A 26,227-nucleotide genomic window follows, 5' to 3' on the forward strand; every position below is an offset into this window, starting at 1 on the left:
AATCATACTTTGACTTAAGAATGGGATCCATTCCCATCATAGTTTTAGAAACCACAAAGTCTTAGAAAAATTAAAGGGAGGACAATTTAAACAAAAGTAGAAACTGAACTTATGGATTACCTGCGAAGTGAAGGATTTAGTTTAGAATATCCAACTCTGGCAATGTCACAGCATGATAGGACAATGAATCCCCAAATTAAGGAGAAACAGGAGGAACTGGAAGCATCTGATCATTTACCACATGAAGATATTCTGGAGCCCTCAGTTTAGAAGAAAATTATCTAAGGGAAGAGTTGCTTGATTTAATAGAGATGGATAGGCATATTAATATCAAATGGATACACATATTAAGATCAATGAAAGAAATAGATTACAGAAAGTCAATAACACCCAGAACGTTAGAAGTCTGATAAAACAAATGAACACAACAATCAAGACTATTGACAGAAATGTATGTGATATAACAGAAGTGAATTGGATATATTACTTTGCAGCTAAATTAATGACAGATAAAATCATACCACAAAAACACAGGGCAATAAAGGAAATGAAAGGAAGAAATCAAATGCCGTCATGGAAGTAGCAAACAAATAAGACTATAAAACAAATAAGACAACAAGTGTCACTGTTAGAAGAGTATAGAAGAAAGAACAGATCAACAAAAATACTTAGAAAGATAGACACGATAAAAGCAACATGCAGTATCAGAGTAGACCAGGATCTATCGTACACTATTGTAAATAATAATCTAAAGATATCAGCATAGGTAGAAAAACTTTGAAGATATGCAGATAAATATTAAGGAAAAGTACAAAATAATCAATTAATTGTTGACCCAAAAAAAAAGTTTTTTAGAGAACTGGGAAACAAAGCAAAATGAATAGAAATGCCACCAAAAAAAAGAAGACATATACACATTTGTTCATCCTATGTCAGAAAACCACAGAGAAACACTTAGTTTCCCTGGTGATCTTGCTGTTGATGATGATCTGATTAACTTCATCAAATTCATATCCCTTGTAACAAAATGGGATATGCGTTGTTCAGTCTCTTGACTGAAAGTTATATTATCCATGTATAGTCTGAACATCCTCAATGTCTGTCATTTGACAATGTTCTTAAAAGTGTTGTTTCCTGACATAGGGTGAGCAACTAGATCCAATAATGTTAGACAAGCCAAGGACAATAAACTGAGAGTGTTCTTGAGCTACAGTAGTGACACTGGGGGTATTTGTAAGATTATGCATAACAATTGGAAGATTTTGTTAACAGGTGACACCTGAATTTCACTTTTAGAAAAAAATAGAGATCTGAAAAGCATGATTTGTAGTAATTATAACTTAAAAAGTAAAGAAGTTGTTCGTTCTAACAGGGTTGGGACATCCCCCTGTAGACACTGCAAAGCTTGTGCCTTGATATCAACTTGCAATTAATTTTTACACCATGTTACTCAGAAACACTATTTTCCTAAATTAGTATGCTGACTGTCAAATACATAATGTGATTTATATACCCAAGTGTAATCTATGTACATCATTTTATGTAGGTAAAACTAATCACCGATTGAAAGAGAATTCTACAACATTTGAGTGCTTTGAGGTTGCAAGTGAAAGATAATGCTTTATATCAACATGCCAAAGAGAACAGTGGACATTCTTTCTCTTTTTTAATTTCACAGGGGGTGAGAAAGAACCTGAGAGGGGGCAATGTAACTAATTTTACTGAGTTATGGGAGACTCAATAGATCATTGAGCTCAAGGCTGATAGAAGCCCAGGTTTAAATGGGATGATCCTGCTCAAACCATTTCTGAAGGGGTGTAGACCCCTATGATGATTTTGATTGGTGTTAGATTTTATGAATATAAATCTGAAATTAATTATGTTGTAAATATGCTGAAAGAAAAGGCTTGCTTAAATGCAGAAACAAAGTTTAAGTAAAATGTGAGGAATCTGCTGAATGGACATTCTTCCCTTACAGACTCAAAACAGGATGTATGCAAGAGCAAAAATACAAAATCTGCTTTTAAAGAATGGACATTTTTCCCTTACAGACTCAAAACAGGATGTATGCAAGAACAAAAATGCAAAATCTGCTTTTAAAGAACAATGACATGTTTTTCTGCATGGAAAAACAGGATATGACATAAGAACAGATACAAAGATCCAAATAAAATACAGGATGTTCACACTGTCAGAAAAGCTGATCTCTGACAATGTGTTTTCTCAAAAATATGTTTTTCTTCATAAAAAACAGGATATGCTTATCAGCATTGGTACAAGAACACGTTTCTATACACAGATCCAAATAGAATACAGACAATGTGTTTCCTCAAAAATATGTTTTTCTACATGGACATTAGGACACTGTTACAGGATATTCACACTGTCAGAAAAGCTGGTCTCTTACAAGACATTGTTAAACAAGGAAGTTTAGTATTGTTTCTACAGGATAAGCAATTCTCCAAAATATGTTTATGCATGACTAAAAAGAGTATATAAAGAGCTGTATAAATCCAGTTGTTTAGGGATATGGTAGGAACACATTTGGTGTTCTGAGGTAAATGTTATATCTCTCACATCATCTGTACTATATGAGAAGTAAAGTTGGAACAGTACTTTTAAGCTGCAACGTGGTTTCGTTTGATTTATTATAAAAAGTTATTTGTTACTGTTCTTTAAAGTTGATGCTGCAAAGTATATTCTCTCATCAGTGTATATTCTGCAAGTTTCTGTATGCAACAGACTGTGAATGCAAATATAATCAGACTTTGAATTTTAGCAGAATCCAGCCAGCAAGACTGATTGTCATAAGAACACTGCAAATCCATCACACCAAGCAGTAAGCAGCTCCATGTAATTTTTTCAATTGGTCCTTGGTTATTTTAAATAGCCATAGCTTATTTGACATGGACAATCTGAAGAAGGGATATAGTCCTGAAAGTGCTAGTTCATTTTACTTTATTTTACTTGCCTCTTGTTTTTATCAATTTACATTAAATTCCTGATTTATGATTTGATGCCTGGTGGCCTGTGTGGTTTCTGTTATAATTGCATAACAGGTCAAGTCACTGTTACAATTTGGCTCCCAGAAAATAATAAAGTATAAAGACTTCTTATATTTTTTTTGTGAATGATTTAAAACCATATAGTTCATCAGATGAGGAACTGAAAGCACAACTACAAATGGTCAACATTTTCTCAGATGATATAAGAACATCATGTGGTCTAGACATATGTACAAATATAACATTTAAAGCAGGAAAGCTGCAGCAACAAGAAAATATCAGTCTGAGACAGGACTGTGCCATAAAGCAACTTGAGCAGGAAGGTGTGTATAAATATTAGGGAACTGATGAAGAATCAACAATAAAACAATAACAGATGGAAATAAAGTTCTGTAAGGAATATTTTAGAAGACTAAACTTAATACTGAAAACAGCCCTGATTTCTGGGAACAAAGTCCAAGTCATAAACCAATTTGCTCTTCCTGTTTTAGGTTACAGCTTTGTAGTGAGTGACTGACCCCAAAAGGTATTGGATCAGTTGGACAGGAAAACAAGGAAAATGCTTCATGCTTATCAAATCATATTTAAAAATCAGTTTACACCAAGATTATGTATTCCTCGCTCTGAAGGAGGTATAAGCCTCCTCAAAATTAATTAAATATATAGGTTAGCAGTCGTAGGACTGCATACATATCTCCTGACCTCATCAGATCCAAACACAGTGAGAGTTTTAAAACACGAGGAGAACAGGTCTAAGATGACTTCTCTGCTTAATTTAAAGGAGCATAGATAAAAATCAGGCAGCAAATCAATGTGCCAAAAAACAAAACAAAACAAAGAATATAAGGAGAAGTATCAGCTGAGAAGGTAAGAAATGTGGAAAAGACATAAATACAGTGACAAGTACAGACAACTCTTGGAACAACCTCATATTGATCAGGATCTTATGCAGGAATGGTAAAGAGAGGTGAATTTAAACTAAAAGATGATAGGTTAATGTTGGTAGCCCTGGATAGTGGACTACATACACGTTGGTTTACAAAGTTCATTTAACATGTGAGAGAAACAAACCAATGCAGGTCCTGTAAAAAGAACTGGAAACAGTTGCACATCTTGTTGCTGGGTGTGATAGACTAATGACAGATGGCCTGTATACTGAAAGGCATAATAAAGTTGTAAGACTGTTGTACTGGGGATTGTTCAAACTTTGCAATACTGAAGTAGCTGAGAAGCATTGGAAATATGATCCACAAAGTATTATAGACTATGATGAAGTTTATATCACATGGGATCACCCATTATCAACAGTTCAAAAATAGATGTGAGAAAAACAGATAAAGTAGTTCATGAAAACAAAGACAAAAGTAACATTGCTCATTGAAATTGCTACATGCAGTGATAAAGACACAAACATCATACAATAGTAGGATATGCAGGCAGAAATATGGGCATTGTGGAAGAAGGACACCCAGACAGTTCCAATAATATTAGGAGCAATTGATCTCATAAAAAATAATTTACAGTCATGTAACTCCATATGAATTGCAGAAGTCAATTCTGTACATATTGGGGGTGCAGCAAAGAACTCTTCTGGCTAACATCAAAGATTGAAACAATACTAATTTCACAAACTTTAATCATACTTTGACTTTGGAATGGGGTCAATTCCCATCATGATAATAGAAACCCAAAAGACTTGGAGAAATTAAACTGAAGACTGATCTTAACAAGTTTCAGTAGCTTTGACATTATACCTTTTCTAAAGCTTCTATTTATAATTAATATAATTGATATGGCTATAAGCTGCAATCTGTCTTATATAGGCTACAGATAGATTACTGTAAGGTGTTGATCCATAGTCCTTCACTTTAAATAGCTTTCTTTCTGTACTGAAGGATTTTTGTGCAAAGTTGGATTGATAACAGAAATGTTACTAACCTTGGACTTGACATCAGATTTGGAAAGTAGCATAAACAGGAAAAATTATATTCGGATCATACCCATATTTGTTAGTCCAGCTAGGACTGAGTCATGTTCACAAGTGACTTCATATGATTTGCCAGTTGCTGGTTGTCCTAAATGACATTTTTAAGTTAAATTGCTTCCTGTCTTGGTGATAGTTATTTGAGACTGTTTTTTTTTATTTTAAAAAAGAAGAAAAAAAAAGCATAAAGCATTCCTGAGTTTGTAAAACTAAAAACTGCTCAGGAAAGCTGTTAAAAAAACAGATACAAGTAAAGTGGTGTGGTTTACATTTGCTGATTTAGGTACAATACAATTATTACAACTATTTGTTGTTACTTTCTGATGTTAATAATTGAATCTGAATTTTTATATTTTTTTCGTATATCACTTCTGAAATCACCTGGCTGCTACTCTCTACAGCTCTGTATTCTTACTAAAGACATACAGGTTTGTGTTGGCTAAAAATAAGTATCTGTTCTAACTTGCAAATAGTTGCTCATGTCTCAGTGTGGTGCATGATATGATGGGGTTAACTCTAAGCCATGACACTGAAAGCTAAAAAAATTAGATATGTTACTAATGTTGAAAAACTAGTGCTGATAAACCACATGACCCCAGCTAACCTGTCATATATGAAATATAGAAATATGTTACAACTTTGTTGTTTAGAAAAAAATCTTCATGTTTTCAAGGGCTGTATAAAGCTATGTGGAAACATATAGTCTATGTTCAAGTATATGTACTTAAATCTAAGAGTGCACTTGACATGATGATGTAATGTTCGTTTTTTGCTGTTACCTTCTTAGAACCTCATATGGCCCACATCCTCATGGAATATGGTGACATGACTCCTGATGAGTATGAGCAACACCTGAAGGGCAAGAGTGACTTTGTTAAAGGGACCAGGAAAGACCCAAGCTCAGAGAAAAAGGTAAATGTTTCTTATTAATACAGCTGCATTGCCTTTCTACTCTACATGTCCACTGAAACAGTAAGGAAAGTAGAAATGTATATTTTTTATTGCTTGATTAATTTTTTATTTGGTGTTTCATTAACATTTCTAATGATAACATGGACAGAAGATTTGAAATTGCATGAACTTCAGTAATCTACCATTAGGGACTCTCCTTGGCAGAACTAGGATTGGGGTTATCTTCTGTTTTCTCCAGTTTGGTTGTTTTTCTCTGATAGTCCCATATCAGAAAGGATACATTTTTTCTACTACACACTATAACACCATACATCACACTGAAAGGGGTGCCTTCAACAGTCTAGATCTTTTCAAAAAAGCTTAAATGTATATACCATTCTTATCATATGAATGAGTTCTTAGCAATTATTTTATTGTTGATCTTGCATGTTACAGTGCCATGTGGTGTTGTATTTTTGTGTTTTTGGAATTATTTTTTTTTCAGTTTAGTGTGCCATGAAGCAACCCAGCTTTTCTGGTTTATTCTATGGGAATCAGTGAACTTCATGTAGGCTTTGTGTAAAGCTACATGAAGTTTACATGTGTGCGTGGTGATGCACTGTGAGCAGCAGTGCTAATTACATATCCATGCTGTGCACTGCATTTAAACATAAATAAGCACATTTTCATGGCAGGCGACAGTGTTGCTGGCCAGCAAACCATGTAAACAACATGGATAGCAAACCTGTTTACATCAGAGCACAGTCAGTTAGCGTGTTTGCGCGGAATGCCACAATGATCACCAAGGCTTAACATATAGTTCTCATAGCTCTCACCCTCATAATGGGGGACAGTGACCCAGAAATAATGACAGATTTTACATGTTTGCTCATTTAAACTTAGAAATGTGCTGGAATAACAAGGTTTATGCTAAGATACATTCTCTGAAGGATTTGAAGTCTGAAACTCAAATGTATGTAATCATTTACTAACATCAGATGTTAAGTTGTCCATCTTGCCTTCGTTCTTGCTGTTTGGGTTCGGAGCTGATCCTTGGCTCCGACTTGGCCATCTTCTATAGCTCAAGAGCTGTTTACTGGCTCAAAGCTACCCCTTATCCCAGAATGCCCAGTGTCAGCTACCCAGATCTCGTTTGCCGTTTCAGCTGCGAGGTTGCTTCGTTACTGACTCAGGATTAGTATTGTTTTGTATTACATATTTTTGCTGTTATTGTAAAATTTTAATTGTAAAAGTGTTATTAACCTTAGTCTCTTAGTACTTATACCCTTTATCACATTATATTGTGTCTGTGTGTGCTTTGTTCACCATCACTCCTTTCCGCAGGCCTCTTTTCCCTAGAACTCATTTTAACTTAGAGAGTTCTCCCCCCCTCTATTAGGTTAGCCGTTTAAGTTGTAATAATTATTATAACTTTTTTCTTATTGTTATTGTGGTTCTTTAGTTTGTTGTTGTTAGGAAAATGTCTAAAGATACCAAGGTATCTGGCTTCAAAAAGTGTGACTCATGCTGTCAGAAAATGTCTCTGATAAATGGGCATACTAGTTGTGTATATTGTTTAGGCACTGTTCACCTGCAGGACTCCTGTTCTATATGTCACGCTTTTAGTCCAAGGGTCCTGCAGGAGCACAAAAACAAATGAATCCTTCGGGGATTATTGAAGCCTCAGGATTCTCCAGCTAAAAGTTCTCAGCCAGCAAAATCCCCTAAGTCTGTCAAGCCATCGGATCCACCTTTGGAGCCGACTCCTTTACTTGACCAACCAAGTATGTCGGTGCTGCCTGGCACCGACAAGGCAACTCCTCCCTCAGCTCCATCTGCTATTTTGGAGCCGACTCAGAGCCATAAGAGACTGAGGTCTCCATCCTTGGAGCCCATCCACTCAGCACCTCAGTCACCTTTGTTACAGAGTGAACGTAGCCATCATTCTTCCCAATCCTCTCGATTCTCTAGATTATCGGATCATGATGTGGAGAGAGTAGTAAGTAGGTTGCTTAAGTCACAGGCCCTGGCAAAATTACTGTCCAGCCCACCTCAGCAGGTATCAGTTCCAACCGCCTCTATTTCCATTCCTCCTCTGACTACATTTAGCTCGGAGCCAGGTACCATGGATCTGCAGGTAGTATAACCGTCGGCACTGATCATCATCTCTCCTTCGGTTCCGACGTCGGCTCCGATTATCTTGATTGTACCTTCTATCGAAGGATCTGGGCACCTGGATTCTCTCGTCGGCTCGGAGGGGGTGAGTAGCATCAGACCCTTGTCCGACCCCGTTCTTCCCCTCAGAGCTTCGGCGCAGGTGAGCTCGGCTCCAACATCACCTCAGAGCTGTCGCCCTCGATGCAGAGAAGGACTCCTGTCTCTTCTGAGCTGGAGCTTTCTCTGCCTAGAGGTCGGGACACCTTTGAGGTCATGCGGAGTGTGCTGTTCCCCGAAACAGCTCTACTGCCAGCTCCATTGGCTCCGCCCCCTGTGGTGTCGGTGCCAACGTCTACTCCCCCTCCAGACCCCAAGCATAGGGAACCTATGCCCCAGGACACCCAATTGGGTGTTCACTCTTCTTCCAAAGCCTCTCCTGATCATTTGGAAGAGCCTCTCCAGAAGAAGAAGTGCAAGAGGAAGCACATAGACTCTCCTGAGTCTGTCACCTCAGATACAGACATGGATGAATTGGAAGGGTCCCCAAGGTCCCCCTCTGAAGATGTTTCCTTTTCGGACATCCTTGAAATGCTTAGACAGAGGGGGGACTGGACTTCCCTAGCCCCTACTGAGGATGAGTCTGTATACCTGGATGCATTCGGTTCCCGACCTTCCACCTCCTGGGTATCTCCTCCTTTCAATCCACTCATGTCTGTAGTGGCTCAAAAGGCTTGGTCAGCTCCAAATTCTGTGGAACCTACTCCGAGGAGACCAAACAAATTTATTACAGCCACCCAGGACAAACAATTCCTCTCCAAAGGTGTGCCCGTTGATGCCATAATGGTAGCAGCAGCCACCAAGAAAGAGTTAGCAGAAACCTCTTCATCTGTTCATCCTCCAAACAAAGATTCTCGGATGGTGGACAGATATGGAAAGCAAATGTTTGCTTCAGTGATCTTTTCAATGAGGTCCCTAAACTATCTATGCCATTTCAAACATCTTCAACGGGATCTCCTGAAAGAACTTGGTACCCTTCAAGATCTTACAGCTGAGGGAGTACCAGCCAAATTAGCTTCTCAGCTTGCAACTCTTAATTCCATAGTCAACTCCTCCATGAGGCTGATTTCCTATGCAGCCGATGGAGCAAGCAGAGCCGCAGGGACAGGTGTGGCTCTCAGGAGATATGCTTGGATGTGGCTGTGTCAGTTTGTGGAACCCTTTCAAGCATCCTTTACAAATACTCCCTTTGATGGCTCCTTTCTCTTTGGGCCTCAGGTAAAAGACACGTTGACTAGGTGTGAGCAGGAAGGCATCACTCTCTCTGCTGCGGGAGTCCACGTTTCCACCCCTTCCAGACCATATCCCAAGGGTCAGAAGAGCGGAAGGATGTGGTTCCGAAAATCCCAGGGAACCTTGCATGACATACATGGTGATTTTCCCCCCAGGGGCAGAGGGGGGAAACAATAACAGATGCCACCCTTGTGGCAGAGGGGGACCACAAAACCAGGGTGACAGAGAAACCTTCTCTGCCAAGCCCTTCCAGCATCCCTGAAGGGTTGCCCAACTGCTCACCTCTGGAGGCAGTCGGGGAAGACTTTCGCTGTACCCAAAAGCCTGGCAAAGTTATAACAAGAGACAGATGGGTACTATCCATTATATCCGGTGGTTACAAAATTCCCTTCCATCAATCCCCCATATAATTAAAAAAGTCCATCCCAGATGTCCCACCCAACCTAAAGGATCAAGCAGTCACAGAAGTTTCAAGACTGCTAGAAAAAAGAGCCATTCAAGAAGTTCCCGCAGACCAACTAGGATCCAGAACTTACTCAAAATTCTTTTTAGTACCAAAAAAGACAGGGGACTGGAGATGAATACTGGATCTCAGCAGATTGAACAAATCTGTACAAAAAGAAAAGTTCCAGATGGTGACACTGCAGTCCATTTTCCCATTTCTGGGTCAGGACAATTGGATGTGCTCGATAGATCTTCAGGACGCGTACTACCATATCAAGATGGACAGGCGCTCCAGGAGATTTCTTCACTTCTGGGTAGGGACCAGTCATTACCAGTTCAGAGCTCTGCCCTTTGGTCTCACCTCAGCTCCCAGGGTGTTCACCAAGTGTATGGCAGTACTCATGGCTCACCTGAGGCATCAAGGATCCCAGGTGCTTCCCTGTCTAGATGACTGGCTCCTGACTGCTACCACCAGGCATCAACTCTTAGAGGCATGGGATTATACAATCACATCATGCACTCAACTAGGCATTACAGTAAATTTCAAAAAAATCTGCCTTGTTGCCCTGTCAGTCTGACACATACATAGGAGCAGATATAAACACAAAAGAAATGTTTGCAAGATTGCCACAGGAAAGAGTTTCCACTATTCGTCAACAAGTGTTAATTCTAATGCAGAGCAAAAGGATTCAAGTCAGATATGACCTCCAAGCTCTAGGCTCCATGGCAGCTGCCATTCTTCTTGTCCCATTAGTGCATTTCCACATGAGAATCCTTCAGTGGCTTCTTTTCATGCAGTGGTCTTTCCAGGAGCTACCCATGTCTCACATGATCCTGATCACAGAAACATGCAAAAGGCACCTTTCTTGATGGATGGTCTCCCCACTAGTAATTCAGGGCAGACGTTTCATACAACCCCCTCCGGTAGCCACAGTGACCACAAACGCCTCCCTGATAGGGTGGGGGGCATTATCTATGCAGGACAGTCCAAGGCACTTGGCAACCTCGCGAGTACCATCTGCATATCAATGTCCTAGAAATGAGAGTGGTGTCTTAGCATTGCAAGCCCTTCAGGACTCTCTTCCTTCCAGTACCATTGCAATCCAAACGGACAACATGTCAGTGGTGTGGTACATCAACAAACAGGGTGGGACCAGGTCTTACCCCTTGTGTCGAGAAGCACTAAGACTGTGGCAATGGGCGATTTCCTCCCAACGTTTTCTGATAGCAATGCACATCCCTGGGAAATCCAATGTCATAGCGGACAGGCTCAGCAGAGCTATCCTCATGCCTCACGAGTGGTCTCTGAATCAGGAAGTTATCTTCCACAAATGGGGACAGCCTTGCTGTGATCTATTTGCCACTCCTCTCGACAACAAATGCAGCAGCTACTTCTCCCTACTTCTTCTTCCAGGTCATATACCCAGAGATGCTCTAGTCCACGACTGGCCTCAGAAACTCTTTTATGCTTTTCCCCTAATACCAAGACTCATACAGAAAGCAAAATTGTTGGGTTGCAAAATGATCCTCATTGCCCATTATTGGCCTCGACAGATATAATTCCTGTTCCTGCACCTCCACCTTCTGGATCAACCGTGGATTCTGGACCTGGTTCCAGATCTTCTGATTCATCAGTCAGGCGGGTTGCACCAATCCCTTCAAACTTTCCAGCTCACAGCTTGGTTACTCCACTTCCAACCTTAGCCAGGCTTTCCAGTATCTCCCTAGCAGTCTGTGATATTATTGTTTCCTCACATAAGTCTGCTACGAGGAAAACGTATGCTAGTAAATGGAAATGGTTTTCTTACTGGGCAAAATCTGGAAATTTGGATCCTTTCTCAGCCCCAGTCCATGAAATTCTTGAATTTCTAGCACAACTTTTTCAGTCTGGTGTGGCTTCTGTTACCATTAGAGTACAGCTAGATGCCATTTTTAATTTTCATATCTGTATATTTAATTCTACATAATGTCTCATAAGCTCTGCAAGGCCTTTATGAAAGGAACATCTCTTCTTAGACCCCCAGTTAGAGATCCTCCTCCTCCTCCTTGGGATCTCACTTTAGTTTTAGCTTCCTTAATTTTGCATCCCTTTGAACCGGCAGCTTCATGTTCCTTAAAATTTCTTTCTTGGAAGACACTTTTTTTGGTTGCTATTACTTCATCTAGACATGTCTCAGAACTTCAAGCACTATGTGTTCGTCCTCCTTACCTGGTGTTTCACAAGGACAGAGTTCCTCTGAGGACCATTCCATCCTTTATTCCTAAAGTCTGCTCAGAGAGCAATTTAAATCAATCCATAGATCTCCCAGTTTTCTTTCCCAATCACGGCAACAAGGCAGAATACAAGCTCCACCAACTGGATGTGCACAGACGATTGTGTTTTTGCCTCCATAGAACTAAGGAACTAAGAAAGTCAGACCAGTTATTTCTTTCTTATGCTTTCAACAAACAAGGCCTTCCAGTTTCAAAGGTGACCGTATCCAGATAGTTATCTGATACTATTGCCTTTATTTATCATTTACAAAATAAAGAGCTACCAGCTAAACCAAAAGGTCATTCTACTAGAGCATTAGCCACCTCTGTAGCCTTTCAGTCTAGGTTGCCCATAGACTCAATCTGTGCAGCTGCCACTTGGGCAAACCCTCATACTTTTATCTCTCATTACAGGGTGGATATGGTCTCCTGGAGCAGAGCTTCCTTTGGTTCTACTGTTCTGAAGAGTCTGTTCCAATGAGCCACCCGGGATTTTAGGTGCTAGGGATGCTGTTCCAAACAGCAAGAACAAAGGCGAGATGGACAACTTAACATAAGAAGTTATGTACCTACCATAACGTTCCATGTTAGTTGTCTTCATCTCGCCTTCCTTCTTGTGTCCCTCCCTCCTTCCCCCTTCCTAGAAGATTGAGAGGAGTTCCTTTTGTTTTCATTGGCTGAGTATCTTTTATTACTTTACATGCCAGGTAATTTATGACTCTTTCCTTGTTTAGGTGTATTGGACAACCAGTTTTTAGGTAACTGGTTACTCTACTTATGTCTAGTGTGCGCTATCACAAACGAGATCTGGGTAGCTAACGCTGGGCATTCTGGGATAAGGGGTAGCCTCGAACCAGTAAACAGCTCTCGAGCTATAGAAGATGGCCGAGTCAGAGCTGAGGATCAGCTCTGAACCCAAAAAGCAAGAAGGAAGGTGAGATGACGACAACTAACATGGAATGTTATGGTAGGTACATAACTTCTTTTTCTGAGATCATGCCAGTGTATGGCAGAAAACCACAATTTTTATAAGGAGCAGACAAAAGGGTATAAGGCAAAAATCTGGACATTTAAGAGATACGATAATTAAGTATATTGTCCAAACACAGTACAGGACAGTGTATGGAGTGCAGAGTATTGTAAAATCCATTTCCTGGCGTTCTGTGCCAAAGTTGTGTAAATGATCTGTAAGGGTACATGGACTGCCATGTAAAATAAACACTGAGGAGAGGTAAGTGTATTGAATAGGATGCATAGACAAATTGCAGGAATAAACACAGGGAAAGAGAGCAGGTTAAACAACCTAATGTATAGTAAATGAGGGCATGTCAATGGAAGGCGGTTGTAGTAGCAGCACCAATCACATATCAGTATGGTGCAGTATGGACTGCACAGTGAAAATGTGTATTATGTGACTGTTTCACAAGATGACATAAGAATGTGGGAGATGTCTGTGTAAGATAAGCATCCTTACATGAACAATGCAGAGGACCTCTATCAGGGATGTTATATGCAATTGGGGTAGGTTGCATATTGTGAACCTGTGCAAACTGATTTGCCGAATATGAGTGTAATGTCAGCAGAGGTCTCCAACAAGTGGAACATAGGTAAAGGCTCATGGACAACATTAAAAGAAGCATGCACAATTATGGACAAAATCAGAATAATACCACCAGTAATCCCATATCTCTGACATAACGTGATTTAGAGTGATCATAGATGGTTCTGCATAATCACACTCATACAACTATTATGACATGTCTGCATTCTATGAGGGTAATTACACACACTCTCATGACACTGTAACATCTACTGGAGGCTTTAGGAGGGACACTGCTATACCTTTGTGTGGCATTATGATCAATACAGGCTACTTAGCTGGTGTGCATGGCATAAACAGTATATATGGCACAATCCACACTGTCATGAATGTTACCCATGCCATTAAAGTTGTTAAACAGCTATGTATGTACTGTGTGCATCACCAGAACAGGTATCACACATGCATCTGGTGTAACAACTTGATGGGGATTTCAAACCATCAGACAGTAATGTTTATGCCACAAAAAGAATACCTAGGTATGGCCAGTAAGATGTGTGACAGCTCACTGTGACAAAGGTGGTACACTTCAGTTACACATCACTGGAAGATGTGTAGTAAGGTACATGAAGAAGGGAGAAATGTACTCAGTTATCAGTGTGGTGAATGATGTGAACTATAGAGGTATTATGGCCTATGATGTGGATGTCCTTCACATACATGAACCCCTACCTATATAAGTGCACAAACTACAGAACTCTGTATTCAAGGCAAGTGTCACAGCTCACATCTGACTTGGACGTTTTCAGGCAACACTTTATAGCTCATGATATCAACAGTGTTTAGTGATGACACTATGGTAATAGCAGTGTCTCACATGCTGGTGTAAAAGCCTCTCTCTAATGTCAGTCAAGTGCACAAACACCCCCCCCACCCCAGTTGACTGCAGTGAGAACAGAACCCCTACTTATCTAAGAACACAAACTACAGAATGTTGTATTAAGGCAAGATCCACAGCTCAACTCTGACTTTTACAGGGCTGTAGGACAACATATAGTGGATGACATCAGCAGTTCATGTTGGAGAGTAAATGTTGGGATGCCTGCATGAAATGGATGTGTAGGCATGTACAATTGTCAAAATACTATCAATTCATGGGACTGGAGTGGTAACTGTAGGATACACATTTATGCCCTTCTGGCTACACACACACACACACACACACACACACACACACACACACACACACACACACAAAACTAACTGCAGTGAGAACAGAGCCTCCTACCTAAGTAGAAAGACTACAGAGCTCAGTACTTTACACAAGCACCATGGCACAAGTTTGACTTTTATAAGGCTGCACTGGATGTAGGAGAGAAATTGTTGGGAGGCCTGCATAGGTTCATAGCTTCATGGGTTCATAGGAGGTTAGTAGCTAAAGGCCCTAGGGCCTTTACAAGCATAGTTGTGTAAAACATCAAGTACTCTTATTGAGCATATTCAGATGATCATAGAGGTTCATAGAGGTTCATAGATTAGTAATTATTGTTAGCAGAGTGATTTTGTGATCAGCACCAACTGCCCCTGTCAATGAGGGGTAAAGATACCATCCCCTGAGGTGAATTTACAATCACCCATCCAGTTGTCAAGGTTGCGCTTGAATGGAATCATTGAGGAGCACTGCTGCCCATGCAGTGGATGCCTATTCCAGAGGAGCAGCAATCACTGGGAGATATATCTGTCTTTCCAGCATGTTCTGTTTATTTCATAGGCTAAGTTGAAACCCCTGGAACAAGATGTTCTTGACCCATTTGATTTGTGAATGTCCAGCATTTCCAGTAGGCATGGTCTGAGATTGTTTTGTAGGCCAGGCACAAGTCATCTCTCAGCAGCCTGTATGATACTGAGTACAGTGACAGGGTTCAGTCTTTCCATGTATGTCATGTTTTTCAGGCCCTGGATTCTCCTGGTTAGGAACCTCTGTGGCTTCTCCTTTTGATGCAGGTGTCTGGTGAGGTACATGCAGAAGAGAGCATTGTACTAGATTAGTGGTATGATAAAGGTATGAGTACAGTGGAGGTATGAGCTGTCTGGTCTTGGATGCAATGCCCTTATTTATGAGGTGAGCAATATAGAATGCATGCCTTACCACTATGGACACATAGTATTGAAGTTTAGATTGCTATCATCCTATGTTCCCAAGTCTCACAACACTGAGTTTGAGCTTAGAAGGGTGATATGTATATCACAATTAGCAGGGTACTTCTTTGCCAAAGGGGACAATGAGGCATATTTTGCATTAAGTTTCAGTCTGTGAGTTTCGCCTCAATCATTTGTCTGTGTCAGCCATTTCTTTAATATGTTAATATTGTTGGGCGACTCTATATGATTGCACTAAGTTGACAGTCATCTGCAAACCTGGTAAGCCACAGGCCATCTACCTTTACTTGGATTTCAGAGCAATAGTTTCCGAACAGTAGAGGGCCCAGCACAGAGGTAGACTCCCCAACTTTGACACTGTGCATTCTGTCATTGAGCCAGTTGGCTACCCATCTAGTAATGTATGGGTTAATCCCCAAATGGGTGATATTCTGTATGATACCTGAATGGGGGATTGTGTCAAAGGCCTTGGCTAAGTCAGCAAAGGTGGTATGTCTTGTTTTCTCTCATCCAGACCTTTGGGGACATTATCAAAGAAGTCCAATAGGTTTAATAAACAAGATCTCTTAACAAAACCAAATTGGGTCAGGTCAAGAGTGCTGATGGTCACCTATGTCCCTGTGGATAATGTCCATGATGATTCTTTCTATAGCCTTGCAGATAAGGCTGGTCAGGCTTATTGGTCAATAGTTCCAAGAGTCAGTTGAAGGATGTGTAGGATTGTTCAACTCTGAAGACATTTTTAGTTCTGCATGTTACTAGATTGATGTGCATTGCATATCACACATTTAATATTAATTTATGTAGTGTAGTTGATATATTTGTGAACAAGTTCTGAGACACCAGGGTCACAGTGCAATGGGGGAGGCAACACATGGCTGCATTGTAAATAGGTAACATATTGTTAGATAAGGCCTTTATTTTGTTATGTTTTCACATGTAGTTTCATGGCATAAAGTGTAAATGGACAGTAAATAGCACAAATTATGCTGTTTACTTTGTACAGAGCAGCAGCCATCAGTGGGTTTGCACAGTGGTTGGCAAAGTGTTTGCCCATGCGAGATACACATTTACATTACTTTCCCTGTTTTCTCATAGTTAAGCAGTGCACAAATGTGAACCTCATTGCTAGAAGCCCGAGAGCTAGTACTGAGTCTATGAAATATACCTGCTCTTTAGCTGAATCTGTGGCAGAAGATTTAAATGCATTAACACATTTATTTTTGAGCCCAGAGGATACTGGGTTTGAATCCAGGTGTATCTAATACATTTAAATAAACAGTGATAATGCAATGACATAGATTCTTTATAGTACATGTGATGCTGTGTGTATTGACATAGTGCAGTGGGGTTAAGCAGCCCTGCATTGAGGTAACCAGAGCATTGTAGGGCTGCTCACCATTGCTTGGCATTGGTGCATGATGCCAGATTCCACACAAACATGGAAGCCAAAAAGTGAAGGAATCCACTGATTTTACTGGTACTTATGCATGTTGTGTTTGATTTTATTTTTTGACCAGATTAAAGGTGTTAACATTGGGTATATAGAAAAGTGGTGACATGGGGAGCAAGCAGGGGAATGAACAAAGGAAAAGGAATGCAAGAATATGCAGGAGGGAGGTAGGTAAGAGCCATATCTATCCATTTCTTCAACAGGGAAAACTGATAATATGTGCAGAATATTAGCTGAATTTGGACTGTCACTTCCAGAGAGAGGGGTGACAAGAACATAATCCTGTTGTGCAGCCACTTTAACTGAATCAAGTGTGTGAAGAAGATATGTAAACTGGAGAGCTATGTATGGGACAATATATATATATATATATATTTTTGTGAAACAGGTGCCAATTTTTTTTTTAATTCAGTAAAAGAGGAATGCTGGGTAAGGGCCATAGGTATTTCTGGGTCAGGTAAGTTGGGTAGGTGAGGAAGCAAATGCAAACAAACAGGACAAGACACAAGGATGATGAGGGACACAAAAGGTTGGGGGACACCATGGTTGAGATGAGGGTGAGGACAACACAAGTTCAGGCCCATCAGACATGGAGATAGTGAGAATCAGGTCCTCACCCATTGGACTGTCATCACTATCCCCTTACTCCACTGGCAGCTGGAGTACTTGACATCTCCTCCTCTTACATACCATGATGGAGAGCAGCCTCTCCATCTGGCATAGGCATACACCAGTGGTGCGGTGCACAACCCTATGCACCAACATTGGCATCTGATGGTGGGTGATAAAATAGCCACCTCCGCCAATGTTTCCAGAGGGTACCACAACACCAGCTGCCAGGGCAGTACTACCTGAGGTCATAGGCAGTGCAGGGGGAGCAGAGGCTGGGCTGCCAGGTTGGGTCCCAGAAATGCTGGGGATTAGTGTTGGAGCCGGTAAAGCAGGGGCAGGCTGATCCACTGGGGATAGCCTATCTCAATGTGCTGTATATCATTTACTGATTTGGTAAACATGGATGGCATGGAGACATTTTGATGACACATAATAGAAAATAAAAAAAGAGTGATAAGGCTTGGGTTGAGAGAAAAATGGAGATAAAATTAGTACCATCATATTTGACATACAATGCATTAACACAATTATACAACTATTTTATTTGAAGTATTACATTTAAGTATATGTCCTAACAAACACACGAAATAACTATAGATTGCTGAAAGTAATCCTCGAAAAGTGCATATATTGCACATATGCATGTTCCATTTATATAGATTACAGTTAACAGCAGGGCATTTATTCCACATGTATAGTTTAATTTAATGTAAATATGATTAAAGAAATACACTATTGTATAGCTATGATGTGTGGTATATGAACTCACAATCTCTGACTACAGTCTTATATTTGACTCCTAAAGTTGGTTTGTGTTACAGACTAATGCATGCATACTTGCTTTTACAGGTAGGATATGCAAGCTAAATTTGCTACAACTGTATAAAAATCCCAAAAATCTATCTTTAACTGTTAAAGCTGCAATAATACTTCTCTTGTGCTGCATACATACCACTTGCTTCCCTCAGTCTCGCCATTCGAGCAACATGAGACTGTCTATTGAACTCGTGTGGCATTAGCTGGGGAAAGAACAGAAGAGATCAGAAGAGCGTTATGCATACCAGTCTTGCCTATATTTAGCTTTCTAAGTATTACAAATACTCTCTTATTATCATACTTACACAGCTCGGTCAACCAACAGTTGAGGGTATCCCTTTTGTGCCTCTGTAGGTAATTAAAATGATGCCTGCACTATTCTCCAGTGTGCGGGATGCTAGTAGCACTGGATACAGCCTGAGCCAAACTACTCTATGCCCTTGTACTAAGAGCCATAATAGATCCCCTGCAGAAGCCTTTGGCTGTGCCACTTTACCAGGAGTCCAGTAAATATCCTGGACTCCAGGACACCCCACCTCTGTGCACTAAACTGGCATCTTCCCAGCTAATTCCAGACATGTCTAACACTTGAACTAGAGCAATGGCAACTAATACTTTCCTGCCAATTCCAGTTATCACATTTACCGGTAGTGCTCAAACCCGAACAATGATCCCAACTGCATTTGTGCAATGTTAAGTAGAGAGCAGCAGTGCCAAGCAGGGATGAAATACATATGTGAAATAGGAAGATTATTCTGACACTTGACCTTAGTTTGAGGGGTGTCTGCTGATGTAGCTGGGAAATATATATTGAAAAATGGAATGTAACTGTTAGGCGAGTTAAGTTTGCAGACATGCACTGGGGGCATAAATGTCATAACCCAACACATTTGTTTTTGGCTTTATGCATTCATAAAATAGATTTTTAAAGTGTTGAATTCAAACCTAGGCATAAGGGGCAAAGCATTTTCTTCCACAGCATTGATTTTCCATCTTTACCACAGAAGAATTGCTGCTTAGACATAGTCGGGAATCATTCATAAATACAGCTGACAGTTTGAGGTATTACACATGTATGTGTGTGACCTGACAAGGTTCTTGTATATAGATCCAGTTGTTTATGTGTTTTATGTAATTGTGAAGGCCATGCAAGTTCAGATAGCAGAATTATAGTTACATAACTATAGTAGACAGTATACCTTCAGTCATACATCTGAAAACACAATAAGGGTGTATTATCTCTCATACATATAATTTATATCAGCTCCACTATCTAAAGTATTATAAGTGAGAGTGAATATAATGGGAATTGGAACAACAGTAAAATATCTGGAATATCCTATATTAAAACCCAGAATCATTTGTATGACAGTCCTGCACTTACACCTGTTGCCACAAGAATGTTGAAGTAACACTTGTCTACTTTTTAGTTCATTGCTATAAACTGCACTGTCACAACAGTAAAAATGTGTTGCAAACCCTGTACTAGAACCCAGGACTATCTGTACTCCAGCCCTACACTTCCACCTTTTACCACAGGACTAGTATAACATTTCTGTAATTTTCTGCTCATTCTTAAGTTCTCTATGTTAACTGCCATGCAACACTGCTTAGTGTGTTTGCTTGGTGCCCAACAGAATTAATTGAATGCATCCATTTGCAATTATTGACTGTCTGCATGTGTTTGATGACTCCAGGTGTTGAAGAACCTTGTTAACCACCACACATTGTGCGATGGAAAGCAAAGATTGCAAGTGAGTATTGTTTTTAACCTTTGCACTTTTACAGATGTCCTGTCTGTAGGTGTTCTTCAGGTGTTTTGTCTGCTTCTTGTTTGGGCCACTAGTCTGGGTTTATGAACTGCTAAGTGTCATGCAAATGAGATGAGCACTGCCAAACCTGACATTCATTTTCTCCATGTCCCTTGTTTGCACTAAGCTGCACACCATGAAAACACTGGCAAAAGAAATGTAAAAGAAACATAGTTAAAATGAAGAAAAGCAATCTATGAAATAAACACTACAAAATATTTGTTAGTACACATGAAATATTTCTACATATTTTTGGATTTGAACTCTTACTCCAATGAACCTTCAGAACACAGTAAGGGTGCCTTATCCCTCTTTGTCCACAAACAGATTTGCAGCTAGGAACTGAAATCATTCTATGTACAACCAACTGCAATATCATCCACAGTACTAAAAAAAACATAACAGTTATTTGTACTTGTATTAATTTTGGATTTAGTGCACTAAGTGATCATACAACCATTTATGACTATTGCTTGCAAAAATGCAGCTCTGTCTTACATCTCTTTGTTTGTTATTTTTGTCTTATCTGACCAGTAATCCGAGACATGCAGTCTTTAACACATTCTATATCATTGTGCTTAAAATATGTGAGGATGTTAAATGGCAATAATATACAGTTGTCAACAAACTACGGGAGGTTGGATGTTAACAAACAGAATCTGTGAATTGTGTGCTGCTTATTTACATTTCCAACCTTGATAAAATTACTTCTATATACTTTATAAGTCTAACCTGACACACCCACTGGAGGTAGGGCAGCCTGCATTGGTGTTGTGCTTTCCTTCACCTTAGCAGGAATCACTCAGAGTTTCAATCCATTAGCAACAAACACTGAGAGAGTGCCTGCACCATACCACTCAATCTGGAATCATCAAAAATCTGGACAAGGCTCATGAAAGATAGGTACAAAGTTGTATGCTGATTAACATCTAATTTGCACACATAATAACATAACTCCACCCACTCCAATGACATTGTGGGATACCAACTTTCAAACGCAAAGTCGCAAACTGAAGAATAGACAACCAAAATATGGCACCACACCAGAGTCCCCCTGCAGCCATTTCAATGTCCCATTACCTGGCTATTTCGCCCCATTTACCATAAACACTAATGTATGCATGCATACTGCTTTACTTCTACAATGATTATTTGGATTTTATTTTTACATTTTGCAGCACAACAATGCATAAACACTAAAAGACATCTGGTAAACAAAGCAATACTGTCTCACAATGAAAATAGGCTTGGCATTAAAACTTCTCTGCCCTTGAAACTCACATTCATTGAAACAGCATTGAAACCCATACCACGTCTAAAGAAAATGCATCTGGCCAGTGGTGGATAAAGATTACCTTTGGGCTGTTTTCAAATCATTGGCCCCTTGCAAGCAAAACAAAAAACATACATGTGTTATTTTCTTTGATACACCTCCCTGACTTTATTAAATTATATTCCTTGTATAATACAACACATTTGTTTTAAATTATATTCCTTGTATAATACAACACACTTGTTAGAGCGCATTTTAAATTTATTGTTTGAACATTTTTTCCAGTAGGCTGTACTGTAGGCAATAAAACAATAATGACAAAACTGCCCAATTAAGAACATTTCCATCATAAACGTCTACCTCCACACCCACACTATAAATAGCATGACAATAGTGTAAGCCATAGGTATCTTGCACAGCATCTTACACTTATTTTCAATTTCATTTTTTGGGGGGGGGACAAAAGGTCATAAACCAGGGACACATTTTAAACATTGCTTGTATAATTTTGTAAAGTTGCTAGAATAAAGTGTTGTATTACCACCATGCAATTCACTGGCAAGTTTTGAACCCAGGACCCTATGCACTACAGTTAGAAGAACATACCACTATGCCAAATCAGCAGCCTTCCGAAAAATAGGAAGACTTAAACTTAATGGCTATCATTTAGTGAATTAATTTCTCACTTCCCACCCCAGCTCTCAACCTCTTAGCAAAAAAAAACCTGGGCAAAACAACAATAATTGTGTCATTCTTTTATTTGAATTGTGACTTCATGACAAACCCAACTTATAGACTACATACATTGAAGGGTAACATGATTTTCATTCATATTGCTGTCAGCTGCCCTCATGCCTCCATAAAGAAAAGAAACACTTTCACCACTAGCTACCTCTACCTGCTGTCCAGTATCTTGACAATGCCATGGAGTGACTCTGTAGCAAAATGTACACACACACACACACACACACACACACACACACACACACACACACACACACACACACACACACACACACACACACACAAAGATCCCATAGCCCTCAAAGATAATGACACCACAAAGAACACAGTTCAACTAAAATGGACAAAATGTTATCTACTTTTCTTTCATTTTGGTACAGCATGGTGGTAAAATACTCTCTACATCTATCCCAAGTCATACAATAAAATGTCCAATTAAATGAATACCAAATTAAATGTTATGCAGTTTCCAGTTACCTGCATTACAGCTTTGAACAAATCTACCGCCCTCCGTGTGAAATTAAGCCACTCCCCTATCCCAAATAAACCTCAACGCACCATGATAGCCTTGATGAAACACTTTCCCAAAGTAAAAAAAAATATATATATATATGTATATATACATATATATATATATATATATATATATATATATATATATATATATATATATATATATATATATATATTTATATTTATATAAATATATATATATATATATCACAATCAGAAATGAAGGATCAGCTATTAAACATGCATGAATCAGAGGGTGTCTGGTGATCTGATGATAGAATGATAGCAGTTTTAGTCCTAAAGAAAAAATGAGCAACCTTTGATGGACTGCAGGACCAAAGGATATGTGCATTTCTCTACAGCAAACACACACACACAGACATACACACACATATCCACTGAAAGAAAAGAAAAGAAAAAAATAATACATGGTACAGTGTCCTGATGATAGAATGATGGATGGAAAATGCTGAAGGTCTCTTACATCAACTAAAATTCCTTTGACAGCTTTACACCAATGGAATGTTTCATCTAAAGCTACAAAAATACAAAAAAATAGTATTTTTTTTTCCAGGGGAGCAAGTCCCCCGCACACCTTCCCAACCCTTGCAACTCAGCTATACCAATTCTGAGATTACACTACAGTGGGGAAAACAAGAAATAAATCCAATGAACAAGCAAAAATGAATATATCCATTGCAGGCTGAGCCAGGAGCTTCCGAGCGAGAGAGAATATAAACGGTTTACTATTAAAAATTCGAAAGGAACTCGGTCGACCCACATATGGTCGACCGAAAGAATTCGAAACTCACATTGTCAAATACCAAGATTGCCAAATCACAAACCACATTCAACCTACAGATGGGTTTTAACATGGGTCGAGATAGGGGTGAGGTTTGTAGTTCGGCAATATCGGTGTTCGACATTGCCGAGTTCGACATTCTGATTCTCGACGGAAGTGGAGTCAACTGAGTTTGCTTCAAATTTTTGATAGTAAACCATATAAACACCTCTCCTTACTTGCATTATTCTCCATTGTTTACAGGCAGGCCGGTTGTTCACACTGTCCTCACTTACTTGCAGCTGAGCCAGGACTCCCCAGGAGTTTATAAATCCAACGAGCGAGCGAGAATGAATATATCCATTGCAGGTTGAGCCAGGAGCTTCTGAGCGAGAGAGAATATAAATAAACCCAAGAGCGAGCGTGAAAAGCAGGTAGGAGCTACTATAATCCAGGCACGAGTGACACAAACAAGCCATTCCCACTCGCAAAAGCATTTGATTTGAGCCTACATGTGCGACCTCAATTCCAACAGGCTGGTAGCCCTGATGGAGCTGACGTCATCGAGTCCGCGATGATGTCAGCAAAAGCGCAAAAATAAAAATAAAATAAAAGAAACAAAGAAAAAAAATCGGAAATGAAGGGGTGCAACTCAGGAATCGTAGCACTCAATTTTTGGACCCCAAAACTTGGTAACATCCGAGTAATTCGGGAGAGTTGGGAGGTATGGCCTGCAGTAGATTTACATGTGCTACACAGAACCAAGTATTGGGATTCAGCATGCTAATGAGTTCACACTTTATTTGCTTCTTCACTTTGCTAACAGCTCTGAAGCTACACCATAAAAAAGCAACCATGTAGCTAGGGAACCTAAAGGTTGAGGAGAATTGTTTATGTGAAGAACACAGAAGAGGCTATTACTTTGCGATATATCTGTACTTAAAACTGTTGAACTGGGGAAGGTATGCTTGCATTTTTCAACTATATACTGCAGATGCTAAAATGAAATGTGTTTTGTATTTTTATATATTTATATATATATATATATATATATATATATATATATATATATATATATATATATATATATATATATATATATATATATATATATATTAGTAAATGCTACTGTTATCTATATGCATTACCTGCAAGTGTATTAATGGTGTGGGCATGTTTGTCAGGGCATTTCACAAGTATACATGATTGGCAATAGCTTAAAATGTAATGTTGTGTTAAATCTGTACACATGTTTCAGGGACAGTTCATCTGATTGCACTTTTAGCATTTCACTGATGGTTTGTTAGTAAATGTGTCATTTGGCTCTTTTTTGGGGGGTGGGAAAGCAGAGTTACATTTCTGTTTTGGCACAAACAAGGATATGTTGCCATTGTTACTTTCCCTTGTTTTGCATCCAGCATTGCTTTGTGATTGAATGCAATATATTGTTCATATTTCAAATATCTAGAATGTTTTATGTTTCTCCAGTGGGTAATACTGAAATGCTACCTTTTTTGTTTTATCTGGGAACAGGTATTTTTTAGTTATTTGATACTTATGTGTTTCTGCTGTGTTTTAGGACACCTAGGACTGTAGCACTCAAGTGTCTCAAACCCTGAAAACCACCCTTCAGTGACCCTGAGAATCAGGGCAGTGTGGAAGCTTTTAGGTGACATGGTGTTTTTGTGCTTGAGAGGGGATGTGGAGCTATGTCAGGCAGAATGCAAATTTAGCAGCAGATAGTTACAGATGTTAATGCAGTAGGCAGCCAAAGCAGGGCATATGATCAGGTGCACCATAGGGCCACTGACATGATCTCATCTGCATGGAGGAGAGCAGCTGCAGTGGCCCATGTTCAGATGGGTTCTGGGGGGTTGCTATACAGCCACCACTAACAGCAAATGAAAAGTTCCTGTCTACTGCCAGGGATCCAAACAGCTCTCAGGAAAGTGCAGAAGAGTATGTCCTTGACATTGTTGCTACTGTTTCAGGAACTGCAAGTATGTTCAAGGAGGATCTTCCAGGTAGGCTTATGTATCTCAATTGTTAAATACTCTTGTATAGTAAAACATTTGCATCAATACGTTAGTTCTTTTTAACAAGAAATTAGTTGGGGGATTGTAGATTGCTACAGTTAACAACCCATTCTGATTGGTTACACATGGGCTTAGGCTGGACTTGTCATTCAAGCTCTTGTTGAAAGTAAAGTTAATGGACATATAAAGACAAAAAAAGATTTACCCCCTGTGTTACTGTTAATTGTAATGATGTTGTCCTTACCTTTTGTTTAACTCCTTCCAGGACCATCCAGCATAGGAAGCATACAATGATCTGTACATGGTAAGTCAAACATTTTTATGTCAGTGCTGATGAACAGTTCAAAGAAATATTTTGTTTGTGATGTTGGTGTCAGGACTGCTGTGTGCATTGCTGTACCATCTGTAATAGTGGCACCACTGTCAGTTTATTAGCATGTATTGGACTATAGTAGTGTAGGAAT

General features: G+C 39.5%; 1 protein-coding gene across 1 annotated transcript in view; it reads left to right on the plus strand.

The window, feature by feature from the left end:
* Window positions 1–26,227, plus strand: part of VWA5B1 (von Willebrand factor A domain containing 5B1) — a 1,382,556-nt gene that overhangs the window by 474,362 nt on the left and 881,967 nt on the right. The window contains exon 8 of the mRNA XM_044060446.1: window positions 5,777–5,901. Within this exon, the coding sequence (XP_043916381.1) occupies window positions 5,777–5,901 (125 nt within the window). The remainder of the gene's footprint in view (window positions 1–5,776; window positions 5,902–26,227) is intronic.

This window comes from Protopterus annectens, chromosome 2.part0 (assembly GCF_019279795.1).
Source record: "Protopterus annectens isolate FY-2018-M chromosome 2.part0, PAN1.0, whole genome shotgun sequence".
Taxonomy (NCBI): Eukaryota; Metazoa; Chordata; order Ceratodontiformes; family Protopteridae; genus Protopterus; species Protopterus annectens.